Source organism: Oryctolagus cuniculus, chromosome 11, assembly GCF_964237555.1.
Source record: "Oryctolagus cuniculus chromosome 11, mOryCun1.1, whole genome shotgun sequence".
Taxonomy (NCBI): domain Eukaryota; kingdom Metazoa; phylum Chordata; class Mammalia; order Lagomorpha; family Leporidae; genus Oryctolagus; species Oryctolagus cuniculus.
The window spans coordinates 22,598,733-22,618,231 of NC_091442.1; the positions used below are offsets into that span (position 1 = coordinate 22,598,733).

A 19,499-nucleotide genomic window follows, 5' to 3' on the forward strand; every position below is an offset into this window, starting at 1 on the left:
TCAGGTGGGGGTCACCGTGCTGGAGGCTCAGAAGCTGGTGGGGGTCAACATTAACCCCTACGTGGCCGTGCGTGTCGGGGAGCAGCGCCGAGTCACGGCCACGCAGCGCGGGACCAATTGCCCCTTCTACAACGAGGTGGGCGGGTCTGAGGGGATGGGGGGACCCAGGTGGGCACGGTCCCGGAGGGGGCGAGATGGGGTAAAAACCTTTATCTCTACGCTTCTCTCCTTCAACCCAGTACTTTCTGTTCGAATTTCACGAGAGCCGGCTTCGCCTCCAGGACATGCTGCTGGAGATCACGGTGAGCAGGCACCGGGGAGGCCTCTGTCCCATCGAGGGCATGCGGAAGCCTCAGGGCTGACAGCGCCTCCCCCGCCCCCCACCCCAGGCTTTCCACTCGCAGACCCTGCCCTTCATGGCCACCCGGATAGGCACCTTCAGGATGGACCTGGGCATCGTCTTCGACCAGCCAGGTACGGAGCGCTCCCCTTAAGAGTCCTATCCGTGCCGACCAGGACCCGCAGGCGGCCCTCCGCACAGTGGCCAGCCCGGACCGCGGCTTGCTCGCTGTTGAGCCGACTGGCCCCTGGGCCCTGGCGCTCCTCCTGCGGGGCCATCGCACGGGGACCCGGCCGCCACCCGACGCTCGCCTAGCCAGGGTCCCCTGACTCGGGCCGTCCCCCACCCCACCCCCGCTGCCCCTAGATGGCCATTTCTACCAGAAATGGGCTCCGCTGCACGACCCTCGGGACACCCGCGCCGGGATCAAGGGCTTTGTCAAGGTCACACTGTCCGTGAGGGCGCGCGGGGACCTGCCCCCTTCACTGCCGGCCCCGGGCCCCGGGCACAGCGCGGACATCGAGAAGTGAGCCATGCCGGGAGCCGAGGGCGGGGGCTGGCCGAGGAGGGAAGAGGTGGGGAGGGGTCGCCGGCGCGGGCGCGGGCGCGGGCCCCGGATTCCCGCGGCCCCGCCCTCAGCACCCGGCTCCACTAGGAACCTGCTCCTGCCTCGCCGGGTGCCGGCCGAGCGGCCGTGGGCACGGCTCCGCGTGCGCGTGTTCCGCGCCGAGGGCCTTCCGGCGCTGCGCCCCGGGCTGCTGGGAAGCCTGGCCCGCGCCCTGCAGGACCAGCGCGTCCTCCTGGACCCTTACGTGAGGGTGTCTTTCCTGGGACAGCAGGTAAGGGGCTCCCGCGCCCTCCCCGTCGCGTCTCGGGCCCTGAGCCCACGCGCACCGACCACCTGTGCACGCTGCCGCCTGCAGGGCGAGACGTCGGTGCGCGAGGAGGCGGCAGCGCCCGAGTGGAACGAGCAGCTGAGCTTCGTGGAGCTCTTCCCGCCGCTGACGCGCGGCCTTCGCCTGCAGCTGCGGGACGACGCGCCGCTCGGCGACGTGGCCCTCGCCACGCACGTGCTGGACCTGAGGCAGATCTCCCACGCAGGCCGCGCAGGTGAGAGCCGCGCTCCGCCTCTCCTTCGCAGCCCCGGTTGCCCCTGAGGTCTCACCCCCGGCGCGAACCCCATCCGCGGGTACCAGCTCGACGTAGCGACTGTGATGCACCCCATAGCACACACATGGCCCTGTCCTACCGGCCCCAGACCATGAACCCCACCCTCGCTGACAGAACCCCGACCTTAGCCGCATATCCCGTGACCGGCTCAGCGCACCCTTCCTCCACGCACTGCAAGCCGCGGGGTACGCGGCTGGCCACCCCCTTGGCTTTCCCGGTCGCTATTAGCTCCTGCGCCGGTGGCTCCGCCTCCAGGGCTCTGGCTTCGCCCCGGGGCCCTTTCGGCCACTCCTTTGGAGAGGGTGCCAGGAGGTGTGGTCCAAGCTGTGTGTCCGTGACTCTTCCGCTGGCGCCTTCGGTTCCAGAGCAGCCGAGCTCCTCCCCGGCCCCGCCAGGGACCGGACTGGGCGGAGATGAGGGTGCGGCGCGTGGGCTGACCTGGTACCCACCTGCCCCTGCCCCGTGCTCCTCTCCAAAACCCCGTTCTTGGCCCCCGCAGCGGGGTTTAACCCCACCTTCGGCCCGGCCTGGGTGCCCCTATACGGCTCGCTCCCCAGTGCGGGGCTCCGGGATGGTCTTCAAAGTCTCAACGAAGGCTTTGGCCAAGGCATTTGGTACCGCGGCCGCCTGCTGGTGGCTGTGTCCATGGAGGTGTTCGAAGGCAGAGCTGAGCCTGAGGCCCCCAAGGCCCCACAGGGGTCTAGATTGTCCCGACTGACCGGAAAGAAGAAGAAGAAAGCCAGGCGCGGCCAGGCCCCAACAGGGGCTCCGCAGTCGGGGGCCGCCGGCGCCGGCACCAGTGCTGATGGGCCTGAGATTCCCAGCGCCATGGAAGTGGAGGTGGAAGAGCTGCTGCCGCTGCCAGAGGTGGGAGCTGGGTCTACAGCAAAGGGGGTGGGGTCCCCTCCTCCTCATCAAACAGCATGGGCCGCCGAGGGTGAAAGTCTGGGGGCCTGAGTAAGTGGGACAGTGTGGCTGCAGGCGGGTGCGGGTGTACGTGCACCTGTTACAGGGAGCGTCAGGGACAGAGAGGGAGGGAGGGCACCCGCAGCCACTTCCAGGCCTTGTGCAAGTTTTTCTGTGGGTTTTGTGGTCGGGCACAGCGCAGGCCGGGTTAGGGGCCCCCTGCAGCCTGCCTCCCTTCCCCAGAACGCCCTGGCGCCCTACCAAGACTTCCTGCTTTTCGGTGTGCTCTTTGAGGCCACCATGATTGACCCTGCCGTGGCCTCCCAACCCATCAGCTTCGAGATCTCTATCGGTACGTGGCGTCCGGAAACCCCAGAGGGTCGAGGGTCGAGGGCAATGAGACCCGGGCCCCTGCTGTTCTGACTTCTACTGAGGCAGAGGCGGCCCAGGAAGGGGTCTGATCCTCACCTGGACCTTTGCCGCTCTGGGGCAGGTCGCGCCGGCCGGCAGGAGGAGCGCTTGGGCCGAGGGTCCGGGGCCGGAGAGGAGGCCGAGGATGCCATGGCAGAGACCCAGCCTCTGCTGGAGTCAGAAGTGGGGGCTGGGCAGGATGAGGAGGAGAAGGAGGAAGAGGAGCTGGGGACCCCCGCTCAGCGGCCTGAGCCCATGGACGGCAGTGGGTGAGCCCACCGGGCGACTGGAAGGGAGTGGGGGTGTCTCCAGGGACCTAGGACACCTGCGAAGCCTCTTCCGGTCTCCACCAACCCAGGCCGTACCTCTGCCTGCCCCTGCGGCACTGCAAGCCCTGCGTGCGCGTGTGGAGCCGCTGGGAGGACTACACGTGGCGCCTGCACAGCAGCAACTGCGTGCGCAAAGTGGCTGAGCGGCTGGTGAGGGCAAGGCTGGTGCGCACAGGGAGGCCCTGGGCCACAGGGACGCTGGGGCGGCCGTGGCCTTCAATGGAGCCCTGGAAGAGGCTGATGGTCAGAGCACCGGCTCCCTGTGCGCGCCAGGCCAGAGGGCAGCAGACAGGAGCGAAGCTTTTGGGTGAACTGAGGACAGAGATTCAGAATTGCACCCAGGAAGGGGCTGGGTGAAGATGGGCAGAGCTATTGGGGGCGGGGCCCACAGGGCTGGGTCCAGGTGGGGGCTACAAAAATGAAACCACCAACCCCCCTGGAGCCAAAGAAGGGCTGGCCAAGAGGTGTGGTCACCAGTGGACGGGGTGAGGGCGTGAGGGGCTGGGAGTCGGACACCTTCCAGGCTCCCTGACCCTCTGCCCGGGGTGGGCAGGACCTGGGGCTGCAGGAGGTTGAGAAGATGCAGCGCAGACCGGGACCTGGCGCCTGCGCGAGGCTCAAGCAGGCGCTGGAGGAGCTGGTGGCCGGGAGCAGGTGAGTGGGGAGCCAGCCCTGGCTGCTGCCTATCCCTGGGGCCGACAGTGCGGATGGAAGAGGCTCCCTTTTCCAGGCTCCTAGAGGCTGATAACCTTCTCCTCAGCCCCCAGCCCCTCCACACTTGTTCCCACTAGTGGCCTCTCCCGCTTTGTGGGGAACACAGCTGCCTCACCTTCCTCCATCCACTCTGCACCTGCCGGCTTCTGTATCCGTCTGCTCCCTTCTTGCCTGTCCTAGTGGGGGTAGTCCCCGCCCCAACAGCCACAGCTGGGATCTTGATTGCACCTCCCTCTCCTGCTGCAGGAATTCGCTCTCTCCAGCATCATCCACTGATCCCCACTGACTGGGTCACTGCTGCAACCACATAAACGTGTTCTGGTCACTTCGATCTTTGACCTTCACTGCCCTGAATCCCATAACCTGCTGTAGATACTTAAGTCTCTCACTTGATTGCTGTTCTGGGGACAGCTGTTTCTCTTTATTCGATCACTCCATGTGCCGACACTGTTTTAAGCACAGGAATTCTGTCTACAGAAATTTCTGTCTACGGAGACCCCTGAAGCTTCCATTGCAGGGAGGGGGAGGCGGGGGTGAAGAGACACACAGCTGACAGACATGTAAATGAAGAGAAGCATGTCTAATGAGTAGGGGGAGGGCAAGTGTCAAGGGGAAAACAAAGCCAGGGAGCATTAGAGGCGCTGCAGTTTTAGAGGATGGAGGCGGGTTGCCGCCGTGAAGGTGACCGGAGCAAGCCGGCTCTGTCAGGGAGCAGGAGCGGCAGGCTTGAGGAAGAGCCAGCAAGCCAGTGCGACTGTGGCAGAGTGAGCAGAGGAGGCGGCTGGAGGCGGACAGAGGAAGCCTCGCTGCAGCCCTGCGTGAGATGGGGAGCCACGGAAGGTTCTGGGAAGAGCCGTGCTCTGACTTAGCCTCAACACGGATCAAGGGCTGGGAGAGGGTGTCGGAGAGCAAGCGGGGAATTGCTCAAGCGGGCATTGTGCTGGCCCAGGAGACAGGAGATGGTGAATGGAATTCAGGGTAACTGCAGCGGAGGGGCAGCGCCACGAGCGGATTCAAGAGAAATTTGGAGATGGGCACAAGGGACGAGGACAATGAGCAAAGAATGCGCTGAATGGCTCCTGGGATTTCAGCCCGCATAGCTACATGGGGGAGCTGTTTAGTGAGCAGTGGAGAAAACGAGAGGAGCAGGAGGTCTGATGGAAACAGGGGCGCGTGCGTGTGTGTGCATGTGTGTGTGCGCACATGTGTGTGTGTGTGTGTAGCTCATTTTTGGACATGTTAACATTGACGTGCCTATGAGATATATAAATGGACCTGTCTGGTAGGTAGTCAGCTGTGTGCGGTGATTGCCAGGGAGAATTCTAGGTTGGGAGTGTAAATTTGGGAGCTGCCATTACAAAGCTGGGCTAGATAAGGCCCTCTCAGGAGTAGAGAGAAACCTGACGACCTGGAGGGCCCCAGCATTTAAGGGTAGGCTGGGGGAAGAGGCATCGGCATGGACACTGACGGGAGAGGCAGTGAGGTAGGCTGGAGGTGGCCTTCTCTGTTCCGCTTCCCATCCAGCTCTCTGCTGTGGCCTGGGAAAGCAGTGGGAGATGCCCAAGTCCTTGGGCCCCTGCACCCGCGTGGGAGACCCAGATGGAGTTCCTGGCACATGGCTGTTGTGGCCTTTTTGGGGAGTGAACCAGCAGATGGAAGTCTGTCTGTCTCTTCCTCTCTGTCACTTTAAAGCCTAATACATGTATACCTAAATCTTTTTTTTTTTTTTTAATGCAATGGGAATCCCCTACAGGATAAACCCAAAGATTCTGCAGCAGAGTCTGGGGGGAGGCTGAGATTCTGCATTTTAACTAACAAACAGGTGACACCAGTGTTGGTCCTGGGCCACACTTGGAGTACCCAGGGCAATAGATAGTGAAGTAGCAGTGAGCTCTGGGGCTCCAAAGTGAGGCCAGCCGTGATGCACTGGGGAGTGGTCCAGACATGGACCAGGAGGCCCTCCTGGGATGAGGACAAGCCTGAGGGCTGTGGGGGGGCTGCAGGGGGGTGCCCCCAGGGCCCACCTTCTCTCCTCTCACTCCCTGCCACTTTGCATGCCCTGCTGCTGCAGACAGTTCAGCCGCGGCGCGGAGCGGCGGACCATGACGCGGCCCAACGCCCTGGACCGCTGCCGGGGGAAATTGCTGACACACAGCCTGGTAAGGGCCGGGGACCGGATGCACGGGGCGCCTAGCTGGGGCTCTGCTCTCATGTTTGTTGCCTATGCTTCCAGAACCTGTTGGCAAAGCAAGGACTGTGGCTTCTCCGGGGCCTGAGACAGGGCACCATGCACAAGAAGATGATGTTGGCCAAAAAGCTCCTGGAAAAACTGCGCTTCCTGGCTCAGGAGGTGATGCCTCACTGCCCCGTGCCCCTACCCCGCATCCCTTTCTTGCCAGCATCCAGAGACCCCAGAGGCATCCGGGCAGGTGCAGAGTAACAGCTGTGCTTGGCAGCGATGCCAGGGCTGGACTCTGTTGCTGTGGGCACAGGACCAAGAGCCATTTGGAGCCACTAGAGGCAAGGATGAGAGTAGTGCCTGGCAGGGACCAGGGGCTGTTTGGGACCTCTTTGGAGGAGGGTTTGAGAGCGCGCCTGGGCGTGACCTTCCTGCTCTGAGGCTCTGAGCAGGACGTGTGTGGAGAGGGACAGCAGTTCACCTTTTTGGAAGACCCTCTGCTAAGCGTTTGCATGTGTTACCGTGCGTGAGCCCTCCAGCCCCCTCAGGCAGAGGTCACCCATCTTGACAGCAGCAGGAACTGAGGCCTAGAGAGGGAGAGTGAGCGGTGCTTCCGGTGTAGCTGGGTAGGTAGCTGGGCTGGGCTTCAAAGCCAGCTCTGTGACGCTGGAGCGCAGGCCGCCCTCCCAGCACCGGTGTCCAGGTTGCGGGGGCCCAGTATGGCGCAGGGTCCAACTGAGCAGCTGGATTTTGGTCTTAGATCTTGAAGAATAAGTTGGAGTTTGGCAAGTGAGGAATAAGAGCGTATGCAAGCCTGGGATTGGGAGGCCAGGGCAGCTGGGAGATAGAATTATGGAGAGAGGTCAGACTTTGTTACATTCAATTTTACTGCAAAATTGCTTTTGCTATTGTTTAAAATTTTATACAACTTGGGCGGGCGTAGTGGGGTAAGCCACCACCTGTGTTGCTGGTATTCGATACTGGCACCAGTTCGTGTCCTGGCTGCTCCACTTCTGACCCAGCTCCCTGCTAATGGCCTGAGAAAAGCAATGAAAGATGGCTCACACGTTTGTGCCTCTGCCACCACACGGGAGACCTGGGTGGAGCTCCTGGCTTGAACCTGGCCCATCCCTGCTTCTTGGAGCCATCTGGAGAGTGAACCAGCAGATGAAAGATCCCCCTCCCCCCCAACTCTGACTTTCAAATAAAATAATCTTTTTTTTTTTTTTTTTTTTTTTGACAGGCAGAGTGGACAGTGAGAGAGAGAGACAGAGAGAAAGGTCTTCCTTTTGCCGTTGGATCACCCTCCAATGGCCGCCGCTGCAGCCGGCGCACCGCGCTGATCCGATGGCAGGAGCCAGGAGCCAGGTGCTTTTCCTGGTCTCCCATGGGGTGCAGGGCCCAAGCACCTGGGCCATCCTCCACTGCACTCCCTGGCCATAGCAGAGAGCTGGCCTGGAAGAGGGGCAACCGGGACAGAATCCGGCGCCCCAACCGGGACTAGAACCCGGTGTGCCGGCGCCGCAAGGTGGAGGATTAGCCTATTGAGCCACGGCGCCGGCTAAAATAATCTTTTTTTAAAAGACTTATTTATTTTGCTTGAAAGGCGAGATACAGAGAGGGAGGGAGGGAGGGAGAGAGAGTGAATCGATCTTTGATCTGTTTGTTCACTCCCAGATGGCTGCAATGGCCAGGGCTGAGCCAGGAGCTTTTCCAGGTCTCTCACGTGAGTGCAGGGACCCAAGCACCTGGGCCATCTTCTGCTACTCTCCCAGGTGCATTAGCAGGGAGTTGATGGAAAGTGGAGAAGCCGGGACTCAAACTAGCATCCATATTATATAGATGCCAACCCTGCAGGTGGAGGCTTAACCTGCTATGCCGCAATGCCAGCCCCCAAATAAAATAATATTTTAAAAATAATTTTTTACAATTAGTTAATTGAGAGGCAGAGAGATGTATATTGAGAGAGCTCCCACCCTTTGGTTCACTCCCCGAATGCCTGAGATAAAGCTGGGAATCGGGACACGGGATACCGGGATGGTTTGAACAGGAGAGGGGCGGGGCTGCGTTTGGAGGGAGAGATCCCTGCCTGCTGCATTCGTTGCTTGCTCAATGATATTTGAAGCCCTGTGATGTGACACGTGCTGTATCAGGCCCTGAAGCTCCAGGCCCTGCCGTGTTCCTTGCCCTTGCCCTATGTCCTAGTAAGGGAGACAAACTCAGCATCTTAAAGGGATGGAATTACTAAGAAAGATGCGACAGAGGCTGGGGGTGGATGGGTACCTGCTTAGCGAAGGGAGGACCAAGCTGCACGGAGGGCGAAGTAAGGAAGTCGGGCTGGCTGCACCGCGGGCGGTGGGTGCTGAGGATGTCATGCGGCATGATGGAAGCCGGTCACACATGAACAGGTGTCGTGTGGTCCCTGGAGTGTGGCCAGGTTCATGGAGACAGGACGTAGGATGCTGGCTGTCAGGGCTGGGCTGGGAGGATCCAGTGGGGACACTAAGTGTGGGGACTTAGTGTCTAACAGGCACGGGGTTTCAGCTGGGGACGATGGAAAGCTTTGGGGGCAGAGACGGTGGTGGTGATGGCTGCACCGTGCCATGGATGAGCTTAATGCCGCCGTACCGCGCCCCGAAGGGATGGTTAAGACAGCTGACCTTACCTTATGTGTATTTTACCACTGTTGTAAAACGAAGTTTGGACTTTGAGTGAGGGGTGGGTGGGGCATCCAGACAGAGGTCCACGAGGTAGGTGGGGAGCTCACTGGCCCCTCACCCAGTCCCGACTGCGGGAGCAGGGGTCTCAGCTGGGTGACCTGTTCTCTGCCCACAGCCCCAGCCGCCTCTGCCCGACGTGCTGGTCTGGATGCTCAGTGGGCGGCGCCGCGTGGCCTGGGCCCGGATCCCTGCCCAGGATGTGCTGTTCTCTGTGGTGGAGGAGGAGCGGGGCCGGGACTGTGGGAAGATCCAGAGCCTGCTGCTCACAGTGAGGAGCGGGGGTGCTGGGGAGGAGTGGGCGGGGGTGGGGGGCGGGCTCCCAGGACAGCCCGGGGCTGCAGGGGTCGAGACCTGCCCCAAACTCTTTTCAATTCCACACAGCCAGGAGACTGTGTCTTTGCCCAGGTCAGCTTTGAACAGAGATGAGCAGCAAGTGTTGTTACCCCTGGGCCTGCCCTGGCCCCCTGGCAACCCGGGCTGGGACACGGGCAGGATGGCAACAAAAGGAGTAGTTAGCCCCTTACGAGTGTGAGGGCTTGCAGATTGCACACAAGATCTCAGTGAGGCACCCCTGCAAACAGTGTGTCGGGGATGGAGGGACAAAGGCATGCAGAGCTCAGAGTATGGTTCTGGGGTGTGGGGTTGTGGGTACAGAAAGTGCTGGTGTTAGTGTAGGAGGTGTAGGGAATGGCCTTGGAGGGGGTGCAATGGTGGGGGCGCGGGGAGTGTTGTTTGGATCAGGGAGCTTGGGGATGGATCAGCAGCAGAGGTGGCTATGCCTGGGGGCAGCAGGACTGTTGGGTCCAGTGTCGGTACCCAGGGCCCTGACAGGCCTCCTGCCCACCGCAGGCCCCTGGAGCAGCCCCTGGCGAGGTCTGTGCCAAGCTGGAGCTCTTCCTGTGGCTGGGGCTGGGCAAGCAAGCCAAGGCCTGCACCTCCGAGCTGCCTCCAGACCTGCTGCCCGAGCCTGCGGCTGGGCTGCCCCGCAGCCTGCACCGGGACGGTGAGTGTGGGGCGTGGGCCGCTTCCCCGAGGTGCGGGGCTCCGGAGCCGGGTGCACCCCTGAGCAGACCCCTGCTTCCTTCCCCCTCACCCCAGACTTCAGCTACTTCCAGCTCCGGGCTCACATGTACCAGGCCCGAGGTGTGCTGGCCGCAGACGACAGTGGGCTCTCGGACCCCTTTGCTCGAGTGCTCATCTCTACCCAGTGCCAGACCACGCGGGTGAGGCCCCCCGGGTGGGATCAGGGCGGTGTGGGCCTGAGCTTCCCCACAAGTCCCATTCTGCATTTTCAGGACAGGATGTGGAGTGAACTGGTCTGACTTGGGGTGCAGTGGTAGAGCCAGAGGGTTGCTTTCCGGGGTTCACTGTGGGCCAGGGCTCTGAGGGCGGCAGATTCCAGTGGCCCCGGGAGGGCCGGGCCCAATACCACCCTGGATTTGCTTTTGCCTTCATCCAGTTCCCTAGGGCCAACCTCTAGGTCAAGTATCACGGTACTGCAGGAGAGCTCACCTGGCCTGTGCCTGGAGCCCTCTGACAACTGCCCCTGCCCTGCGCGCCCCCTGCCCCCAGGTCCTGGAGCAGACGCTGAGCCCGCTGTGGGATGAACTCTTGGTATTTGATCAGCTGATCGTGGATGGGCGGAGGGAGCACCTGCAGGAGGAGCCTCCCTTGGTGGTCATCAATGTCTTTGACCACAATAAGTTTGTGAGTGTGGCCTGGGCCCCACCTGGCTCCCTGGCCTGGGGTCCCTCCGCCTCCGCTGGCTCCTGAGCCTCTTCCTGTTTCGTCTCCACCACCCTGCTCCCCACAGGGCCCTGCTGTGTTCCTGGGCAGGGCGCTGGCTGCGCCCAGGGTAAAGCTGGTGGAGGACCCGTACCAGCGGCCCGAGCTGCAGTTCTTTCCCCTGAGGAAGGGGCCCCGGGCGGCCGGAGAGCTCATCGCCACCTTCGAACTCATTGAACTGGACTACAGCCGCCGACTTGAGGTCAGACACCCCCCCACCCCGGGGCAGCTGCGCAGCCCTGGGAAGACAGCGTGGGCGTGCCTCGGGGACGTCCCTGCAGGGCCCCACCCCTGAGAACACGGGTTGCAGGCCTGTCCTGGGGTCACCTCTTGGGACATGCCCAGTGCCTGTACTCTAGGCTCACCTTGCCAGGCCTCCCACCCAGGGCACCCAGGCTGTGGGCTCAACCCGGAGCCACCCGTTCCCGATGCCTCAGATACCTGCCCTCCCATCCAGCTCACGGCTGCTCCCTGACACCACCCCATCCTCCCACCCCCTACCCCCACCCAACCCCGCCTGGCCGACGCCTCACAGGCAGCTCCACATCCCTCGCCTCCTTTGGTCTGATTGCTCTTTGACCTCTGAACCCGTCCCCACCGCAGCCCTCAGTGCCCAGTGACGTGGAGCCCCAGGACCTGACGCCCTTGGTGGAGCCCGTCTCCGGACGCCTGGCCCTGCCACCCAGCGTGCGTCCCGTGCTCAGGGAGTTCCGTGTCGAGGTAGCAGCAGGCCCTCAGGGCCCCCTCGCTCCCCGCCGCTGGGCGCCCGGCGGTCAGATGCAGGCCCCTGAGAGCCCCGCTTCCTGACTGCAGGTGCTGTTCTGGGGCCTGCGGGGCCTCGGGCGCGTGCATCTGTTCGAGGTGGAGCAGCCCCAGGTTGTGCTGGAGGTGGCTGGGCGACGGGTGGAGTCCGAGGTCCTGGCCAGCTACCGCGAGAGCCCCAACTTCACCGAGCTCGTCAAGCATCTGACGGTGGTGAGGGCCTGGGCTGGGGCGGGGAGTGCTGGGCAGAGGGGTGGAGCGGGTGGAGCACCAGGACGGTCCTGCTGGCCTCTTGGATTGTTCAGGGTCACAGCGTGAGTTTAGGCTTTGTGGGCTCTGTGGTCTCAGATGCCACCATAGCCACAGACGGTGTGTGTGGGCGTACGGCTGTGTCCCAGTAAAACTTCACTTACAAAAGCTGGCGGGGGGCCAGGCAAGGCCCACGGGCTGTAGTTCGCGGGTCCTTGAATTACTCCACACTCTGAGGGTGCCCTCTCAGCTCTGTTGAATGCAGATGGTTTGCAAGTGAAGGGTGAGTAGCAAGGGATCTGCCCAGTCTCTGAGATGCCAGGGTCTGAGAAGAACAACACATTCTTTTTTTTTTTTTTTTTTTTTTTTTTAAGATTTATTTATTTGTTTGAAAGGCAGAGTTACAGAGAGGCAGAGGTAGAGACAGAGAGGTCCTCCATCTGCTGGTTCACTCCCCAGTTGGTCACAATGGCTGGAGCTGTGCTGGTCTGGAGCCAGGAGCCAGGAGCTTCTTCTGGGTTTCCCACATGGGTATAGGGGCCCAAGGACTTGGGCCATCTTCCGCTGCTTTCCCAGGCCATAGCAGAGAGCTGGATCGGAAGTAGAGCAGCTAGAACTCAAACTGGCGCCCATATGGGATGCGGGCACTGCAGGCAGTGGCCTTACCCGCTAGGCCACAGCGCCGGCCCCGAATAACACATTCTTTGTGTAATTTCCAATTACTCTATTTGGTGTTGGAGTCAAAGTCTGGCAAGGCTGCTTGCCTTACTCAAGCTTCAGTTTCTATATGTGTAATGGGGGTGACAAAAGGAACAAAACAAAAAGGGGGCTGGAAGGACAGGGCCCAGGGTCCTCAGAGGATGGGTGCTGCGAGGAGCCAGGGACGAGGAGGACCTTGGTGAAGTGCAGAGCCACGCGGAGGGGTGGCCGAGGCAAGGCATGGCGGCTCCAGACCTCAGGGGGACGACACAGAACCCTGGGGCTGTTCCCGCCTCCGTCCCATGTGCAGCGCGTCTCAGTTTGAATGCTGGCTGTGCTGTGAGTGAGGGCACCGGGAGCAGGAAGCTCCGTGAGCTCCCGGGGCTGTGGCTTGGTGTGTCCGCAGCCTGGGAAGTGGTAAGGAACAGGAATTGACGCTCGCAGTCCGGGCGCCTGGGATTCAGATCAGGGTGCCAGCAAATTTGGTAGACGTCTAGTGGGGCACCTGTTCCTCATGGACAGTGCCTTTAGTTTTTAGGTGTTTGTTTATTTACTTGAAAGGCAGAGTGACAGAGGGAGAGATGGGAAAGAGAGAGAGATCTTCCATTCTCTGGTTCTCTCCCCAAAAGGCCGCAGTGGCTGGGACCGCTGGCCAGTACCTCCTATGTGTCACATACAGAAAAAACATAAACAGGTTGGCATTGTGATTAGCAGGTTAAGGCGCTGACTGGGATGCTGGCATCCCATATGGGCGCCAGTTCAAGTCCTGGCTATTCCACTTCTGATCCAGTTCCCTGCTAATGTGCCTGGGAAAGCAGTAGAAGATGGCCCAAGTGCTTGGGCCCCTGCACTCACATGGGAGACCTGGAAGAAGCTCCTGGCTCCTGGCTTCACCCTGGCCTAGTCCTGCAGATGGAAGATCTTTTCTCTCTCTCTGTCCCTCCCTCTTTCTGTAACTTTGCCTTTCAAATAAAATAGATAAAACAAGTCTTTGAAAAAATAAACCCAGCAATACAATAGTATTGTCATTGCTTTTCCTCCTGCTGGGAGCTATTGATAAAGACAGAATTGCTGTGTTAAAGACCATACATATTTTTATGGGTCTAATTTTATATTTGCAAGTTGAACATTGGTTCTTTGCATAAGGATAACCACGCCCACTCCATTCTGATAGCGCTTGCTAGGCTCCACAGTGCTGTTCTGTCTGCTCCGTCATTGGATGCAGCAGTCTTTTGAGTCTGACATGGTGTCCTCCATTTAGCTGGAACACAGGGTCGGAAGCCGGTGACTGGCCTGGCCTGGCACGCAGGCCTGGATGCACCTCCTCCCGCCAGTCCTGCAGCTGCTCACCCCTCCTCCTCCTCTCTCCCCGCCCCAGGACTTGCCAGAGCAGCCTTACCTGCAGCCCCCACTCAGCATCCTGGTGATCGAGCGCCGGGCCTTTGGCCGCACGGTCCTGGTGGGCTCCCACATTGTCCCCCACATGCTGAGGTTCACACTCCAGGGTCCCGAAGATGCCCCTGAGGAGGAAGGAGAAGAGGAGGACCCGGGGGACCCGGTGCCCAAAGGACCTCAAGGTTAGGGGCCTCCTCCCTAGGGACCACCAGATAGAAGCCCTCTGCTTCCGGCAGAGAGGCGCCAGGGTCGCGAGTCTGCCTTCTGCTTGCCCGACCTGCTGTCCTTTCGCCCTTCCCAGAATCCAAGTCTCCAGATCCCCCGCTGGCTGAAGCAGGGCTGTCCGGGCGGCTCCTGAAGGTGACGGGTGTCGGGGGAAGGGGCGGCCGGGGCTCGGGGTGGTGCCGGCTCCGGAGCCCTGAGTCTTCTCCCTTGTTGCCCTGAAGAAGCTCCCGCTGGGAGGCCTCCTGAGCCAAGGCCCTGAGCTGGAGGAAGACGTCCCTGACCCCGAGGAGCTTGACTGGTGGTCCAAGTACTACGCGTCGCTGCAGGAGCTCCGGGGACAGGTGGGCGGAGGCTGAAGGGCTGGGAGATGACCTCCGGGAGCCGAAGCCCCGCGCTGTCCCCGAGCTGTTCCATGCTGTCCTCTCTTCTCGGCTTCAGAACTGTCTGCTCTGTTATCCAGAGCCCTGGTGTCCGACAGCCACATGTGTCGTTTCAACTTTCTTAGCAGCCACATTTCAAAAAAAAAAAAAAAACATAAAAGGGAGCAGGCGTGTGATGCAGGCAGTTGAGATGCGGCTTGGGACACCTGCATCCCACGTGCAGTTGCCTGGGTTCGAGAACAAGCTCCACTTCCGGCTCCAGCTCCCTCCTAGTCCTCGCCCTGGGAGGCAGCAGGTGACGGCTCAAGGAGTTGGGTCCCTGGAATGCACATGAGAGAACTGCATGGAATGCCTGGGCTCCTGGCTTTCATCTGGCCCTGAAAGTTGCAAGAAACTGGAGAGTGAACCAGCAGATGGAAGATCTCCGTCTCACTCTCTCTGTCTACCTTTCAAATAAGTTAAAACGCACACACACAATGTAACACACACACACACCACACGTACAACATAAAAGGCTGGGGCAGACATCGAGTGGCGCGGTGAAGACGCAGCTGGGAGTGCCACAATCTGTCCCGGAGTACCTGGGTTCAAGTCCCAGCTCCATGTCCAATTTCAGCTTCCTGCTGCTGTGCACCCCAGGAGGCAACGGTGATGGCCAAGTACTGGGTCCCTACTGCACATGGGACTGAGATCCCAGTTTCAGCCTGGCCCAACCACAGCTGTTGTGGGCATTTGGGAAGTGAACCAGTAGATGGAAGATCGAGCTTGCTCGCTCGCTGTCCTTTAAAAAAACAAAAAAACTAAAAACAGTTGAAGTTAATTTTAATAGTATATTTTATTTAGCCTATTCAAAGTGATTTTTAAAGATTGATTTATTTATTTGAAAGAGTTACACAGAGAGAGAGAGAGAGAGAGAGAGATCTTCTATCCACTGGTTCATTCCCCAGTTGTTTGCAACGGCTGGAGCTGTGCTGATCCGAGCCAGGAGCTTCTTCCAGGTCTCCCATGGGAGTGCAGGGGCACAAGGACTTGGGCCATCTTTTTTCCCACTTTCCCAGGCCATAGCAGAGAGCTGGATCAGAAGTGGAGTAGCCAGGACTCGAACCGGTGCCCATATGGGATGCTGGCACTTCAGGCAGCAGCTTTACCCGCTACGCCACAGTGCTGGCCCCCCAGAGTGTGATATTTTTAACAAATAGTCATTATCTAAATTAATGAGATGTTTTACTTTCTAATTTTATCCCAAGTCAGTATATGTGGTGTGTATTTCCCACTCGCTGCACGTCTCCGTTCAGGCGCATTGCAAACACTCAGTAGCCACACGCAGCCCGTGGGTACTGTCCTGGTTCAGCTTTGACACAGCACGTGGCCTGTCAGAGCTGGAGCATGAATTAGGGTCCTCACCCCCCATCCCGGACAAGAGGTGCACCGCGGAGGGGGAGGAGGGAGCACTCTGACCTGCCCTCTGATTTCAGCCCAGCCTCGAGGAGGATGAAATGGACGACCCCGGGGATTCAGGTCAGAGACTGCCCCTTCCTGCGCTCACTCCGTCTGTCCAGGCTACTGCCCGCTCCGGTGTTTGGGACCAGGGCGTTTTTGCTGCTTCCAGGTGGGATCAACCTCATTCCTGTGGAAGGGGAGGCCCAAGACCAGGGGGAGGCTGAAGTCAAGGGCTCGGCACCCCGGAAGAAAGCTGTCGCCACCCTGAAGGTAACTGGGTGCTGGGGGGTGGGGCTCTTGGAGCCGGCGCGTGTGGCTGTCACAGAGGCCCCGGCCCGCCAGATCTACAACAGGTGCCTGGAGGAAGAGTTTGACCACTTCGAGGACTGGCTGAACGTGTTTCCCCTGTACCGTGGCCAAGGGGGCCAGGGGGACGGAGATGCAGAAGAAGGAGGGTCTGAGCGCTTTGTGGGCAAGTTCAAGGTACGTGCATGGGGGGTGGGGGGTGCTCACAGCAGGGATTGGGGAGAAAACTCTCTTACCAGGGGCTTTCCTGACGTCCCCACCCCAGGGCTCCTTCCTCATCTACCCGGAGGCACAGGCAGTGTCCTCTGAGCCCAAGATCTCTCGAGGGATCCCACAGAACCGGCCCCTCAAGCTCCTGGTCAGAGTGTACGTCGTGAAGGTGAGCCCCGCCTCCAGCAAGGGTACTGGACGGACGGACGGACAGACGGACGTGCGACCCGCAGAGCAGAGGCTCTGGAAACAGCCGCGGGGTCCGCAGAGTCGGATTCTGCGGCATCAGAAATGGGAGGCCCCGGGCAGCTCGTGGTGGACAGGATTTAGGGCGGAGGTGCCCTGACCCTTGTCCGTGGCTCCGGTTCCGTGGAGGGGGCCACCATTCCAGGCTGAGCGTAGCTCCAAATCGTGAGCTTCCGGTGCTTGTCGCCAAGACCTCGGCACAAGTCCCTCCACGGCTGCAGGCTTCCTGCAGGGCTTGGCACACCTGGAAGTTTCCCTAAAGGAACCACAGCAGCGGGGGGGATGAGCGGGTTGCTGCGCCCTGCGCCATCAGAGCGGGTGCTGGGCTTTCTCTTTCATATGGAGAGATTTTAGGACGTCACCCGAAGAAACGTCCTTTGGCACTGCTCTACCACGGTCTAAGAACCTCAGTGCAAAAAAAACACTTCCAGCAGTGTGGCACCCAGATAGTCTCCAATAACCTCCGGATAGAACCCCTGTAGACATGCTGGATGGGGGGGGCGGGAAATGCCTGCTAAGCGCATAAGAAAGGGACATCCCAGCAGGCTCCAAATAAGAGCAGTGGGAGCCCGGGCAGAAGACATGCCCTGCCGCTCAGGCTGCCTTGAGCCTGAACCCTGAGCCGAGCCGGGCCCTTATGGGCTGTGCCAGGTGGGGGGGGGGGCGGCCCTGAGGCCTGGGTGTGGCAGGTGTTCGGGAGCGGTGGGCGAGGGAGAGCCGCCTCCATTCCGGGGATGAGGCAGAAGGCGGGTGCCGTCCTGAGAACCAGGTGTTCACGTTTGGCCTTCTCGTTGATTTAAGGCTTGAATTGCTATGATCTGCTTAGAGATCCAGAAAGCTCAAAGCTGAGAGATGGGCGCACAGTGGTCCCAGATCTGGCCTCACCATTTCCAAAGATGTAAATAAGCGGACGGGTGCTCACGCTTCAAAATTACACAAAAATAAACTGTCGGGGGAAAATTAGTCAAAGAAACGACATAAGGAGGCATCTGAGGACTTCAGATGTTAGTTTTCAAATACTAGAATGTAAGTTAGCCGCTTCAAACATTTCACAATGGCTCTCAAAAGCGATTGGGCATTTGGGGGAAAAAAACACACACATAATTCTAAAAATGAAAGACGACTAAATGTAAACTCTTACTACTGCCCACACGTGGAAGCAAGGCTTCCCGAACCACGGCGTGACCACAGCTGTGAAAACGAGGGCAGATCTCGGACCAGGCAGGGAGGGGCTAGAAACCAGAAACAGCGAGGGCAGGGGCGCCCGCAGCCTGCTGTGTAGAAGGCGGAAGCACGTGTGTGACAGGCGGGCAGGAAGGCCAACCAGAAACCAGAGGCAGCTTCTCCACAGGGTGAGTGGCAGAGGGTGGAAGGCGAGGGCCAGGGAGGCAGGGGTGAGGACAGGCCACGAAGCCAGTGGGACACCTGCCTGGGGGAGGGGAATGCCCACTCCTGAGGGCTGGAGTCCGCCTCACTCCCTGGGCACGAAACATGCTGTGTAAAATTCTGAACCGTCTTCAGTGTGGTGCTGAGCTTCCGAGAGAGTAAGGAGTTGCAGAGGGGCAAAGGCCAGGAGTGCCCTAAAATACCTGGGGTTTGCTTCATTCGTGATGGGGAGGCTCACGGAGCTGCCGACCGCCGCCTGGGTGCCTGCTCCAGTTCCCAGGAGGAGAGCCGCACCTCCAAGCACCAGACCTGCACCCAGTGGAGGGAGCCAGGGCAGAGCCGGGCAGGGCTCCTTCCTGTGCACTGTGGGAGCAACCAGGCAAGGCAGGGTACCGGGTTCCAGGCTGTGTGCATGGCACATACTCCGTGCTTGGGGCACGGAGCGGGCAAGCCAGAGGAAGAGGCTTGGAGCGTGCTTTGGCACTGGTTTCACTGTCTGTCTGTACACCTATTTGTGACTTAAGGACTCCGGAACTGAACGGAAAATAAGTCATTTGCCCACCTCTCAGCGGGTCCGCCCCCTGGTGACTGCCAGCCTGCACTTAACGTGAGGTCAGGTCCAGCGAGGGTAACCTTGGGCTGTGACAATGACGCTGCTCCCAATTCAACTCCATCCTGTCCTAGGCTACCAACCTGGCTCCCGCGGACCCCAATGGCAAAGCGGATCCCTACGTGGTGGTGAGTGCCGGCCAGGAGCGGCAGGACACCAAGGAGCGCTACATCCCCAAGCAGCTCAACCCCATCTTTGGAGAGTGAGGCTGGGCCCTGGGGCTTGGGAGTGGGGGAGCAACTTGACCATCCAGCCCGGTGGCCCAAGAGCTGTCACCTAGGCAGCTGGCCTGGCCGGCGTGGGGGTGGGGGATGGACAAGAGGCTGCCGACCCCTCCCCTCACCCCAGCCTGCCTCCTGGGGCAGGGAGGTGTCCTCAGCTACGCCCCCTCCCTGCCAGGGTCCTGGAGCTTAGCATCTCTCTCCCGGCTGAGCCCGAGCTGACCGTGGCCGTGTTTGACCATGACCTCGTGGGTTCTGACGACCTCATCGGAGAGACCCATATCGACGTGGAAAACCGCTTCTATAGCCACCACCGGGCCAACTGCGGGCTGGCCTCCCAGTACGACATGTAAGTCGGGCAGGGCCACGTGGCAGGCCTCCGGCCAGCCGTGCATCTGCAGAACCCGTGATTTCTTAGAAGGGGGCTCCTCTCCAGGCCAGACGTGACAGCTCAGTGGCCACCAGGCGGGCTTGGCAGCTGGGGCTGCCCGAGACGCTAGTGAGTCACCTGACCTCTTGAGACATCTAGAAGCACGCGGCACGCATCTCTGAAGTCCCTCCTTACCCTGGCTGGGGACTAGCCCACCTCCCCTAGAACCCCCGGCCCCGCTGTGAGCATTCCCAGCTGAGCCACCTGCTTCCTGCCTGCAGGGAGGGGTACAACGCATGGCGGGACGCCTTCCGCCCGGCGCAGATCCTGGCGGGGCTATGCCAGCGCTGCGGCCTCCCCGCCCCCGAGTACCGAGCCGGGGCCGTCAAGGTGGGCAGCAAAGTCTTCCTGACGCCACCCGAGACCCTGCCCCAAGGTACCAGCCT

At 60.5% G+C, this 19,499-nt stretch overlaps 1 protein-coding gene across 1 annotated transcript in view; it reads left to right on the forward strand.

Moving 5' to 3' along the window:
• LOC100355189 (fer-1-like protein 4) overlaps positions 1-19,499 on the forward strand; it is a gene marked incomplete in the record, with an annotated part of 29,165 nt that overhangs the window by 4,877 nt on the left and 4,789 nt on the right. Inside the window, 30 exon segments of the mRNA XM_070051895.1 lie at positions 5-136; positions 240-302; positions 390-474; positions 707-866; positions 996-1,179; positions 1,264-1,450; positions 2,010-2,377; positions 2,660-2,768; positions 2,910-3,096; positions 3,186-3,306; positions 3,710-3,810; positions 5,942-6,029; positions 6,104-6,220; positions 8,885-9,037; positions 9,619-9,772; positions 9,868-9,992; positions 10,342-10,476; positions 10,583-10,756; positions 11,158-11,274; positions 11,368-11,529; positions 13,643-13,841; positions 13,961-14,019; positions 14,106-14,225; positions 15,740-15,782; positions 15,874-15,974; positions 16,047-16,187; positions 16,276-16,389; positions 18,537-18,664; positions 18,862-19,032; positions 19,335-19,489. Of these exon segments, the coding sequence (XP_069907996.1) occupies positions 5-136; positions 240-302; positions 390-474; positions 707-866; positions 996-1,179; positions 1,264-1,450; positions 2,010-2,377; positions 2,660-2,768; positions 2,910-3,096; positions 3,186-3,306; positions 3,710-3,810; positions 5,942-6,029; positions 6,104-6,220; positions 8,885-9,037; positions 9,619-9,772; positions 9,868-9,992; positions 10,342-10,476; positions 10,583-10,756; positions 11,158-11,274; positions 11,368-11,529; positions 13,643-13,841; positions 13,961-14,019; positions 14,106-14,225; positions 15,740-15,782; positions 15,874-15,974; positions 16,047-16,187; positions 16,276-16,389; positions 18,537-18,664; positions 18,862-19,032; positions 19,335-19,489 (4,153 nt within the window).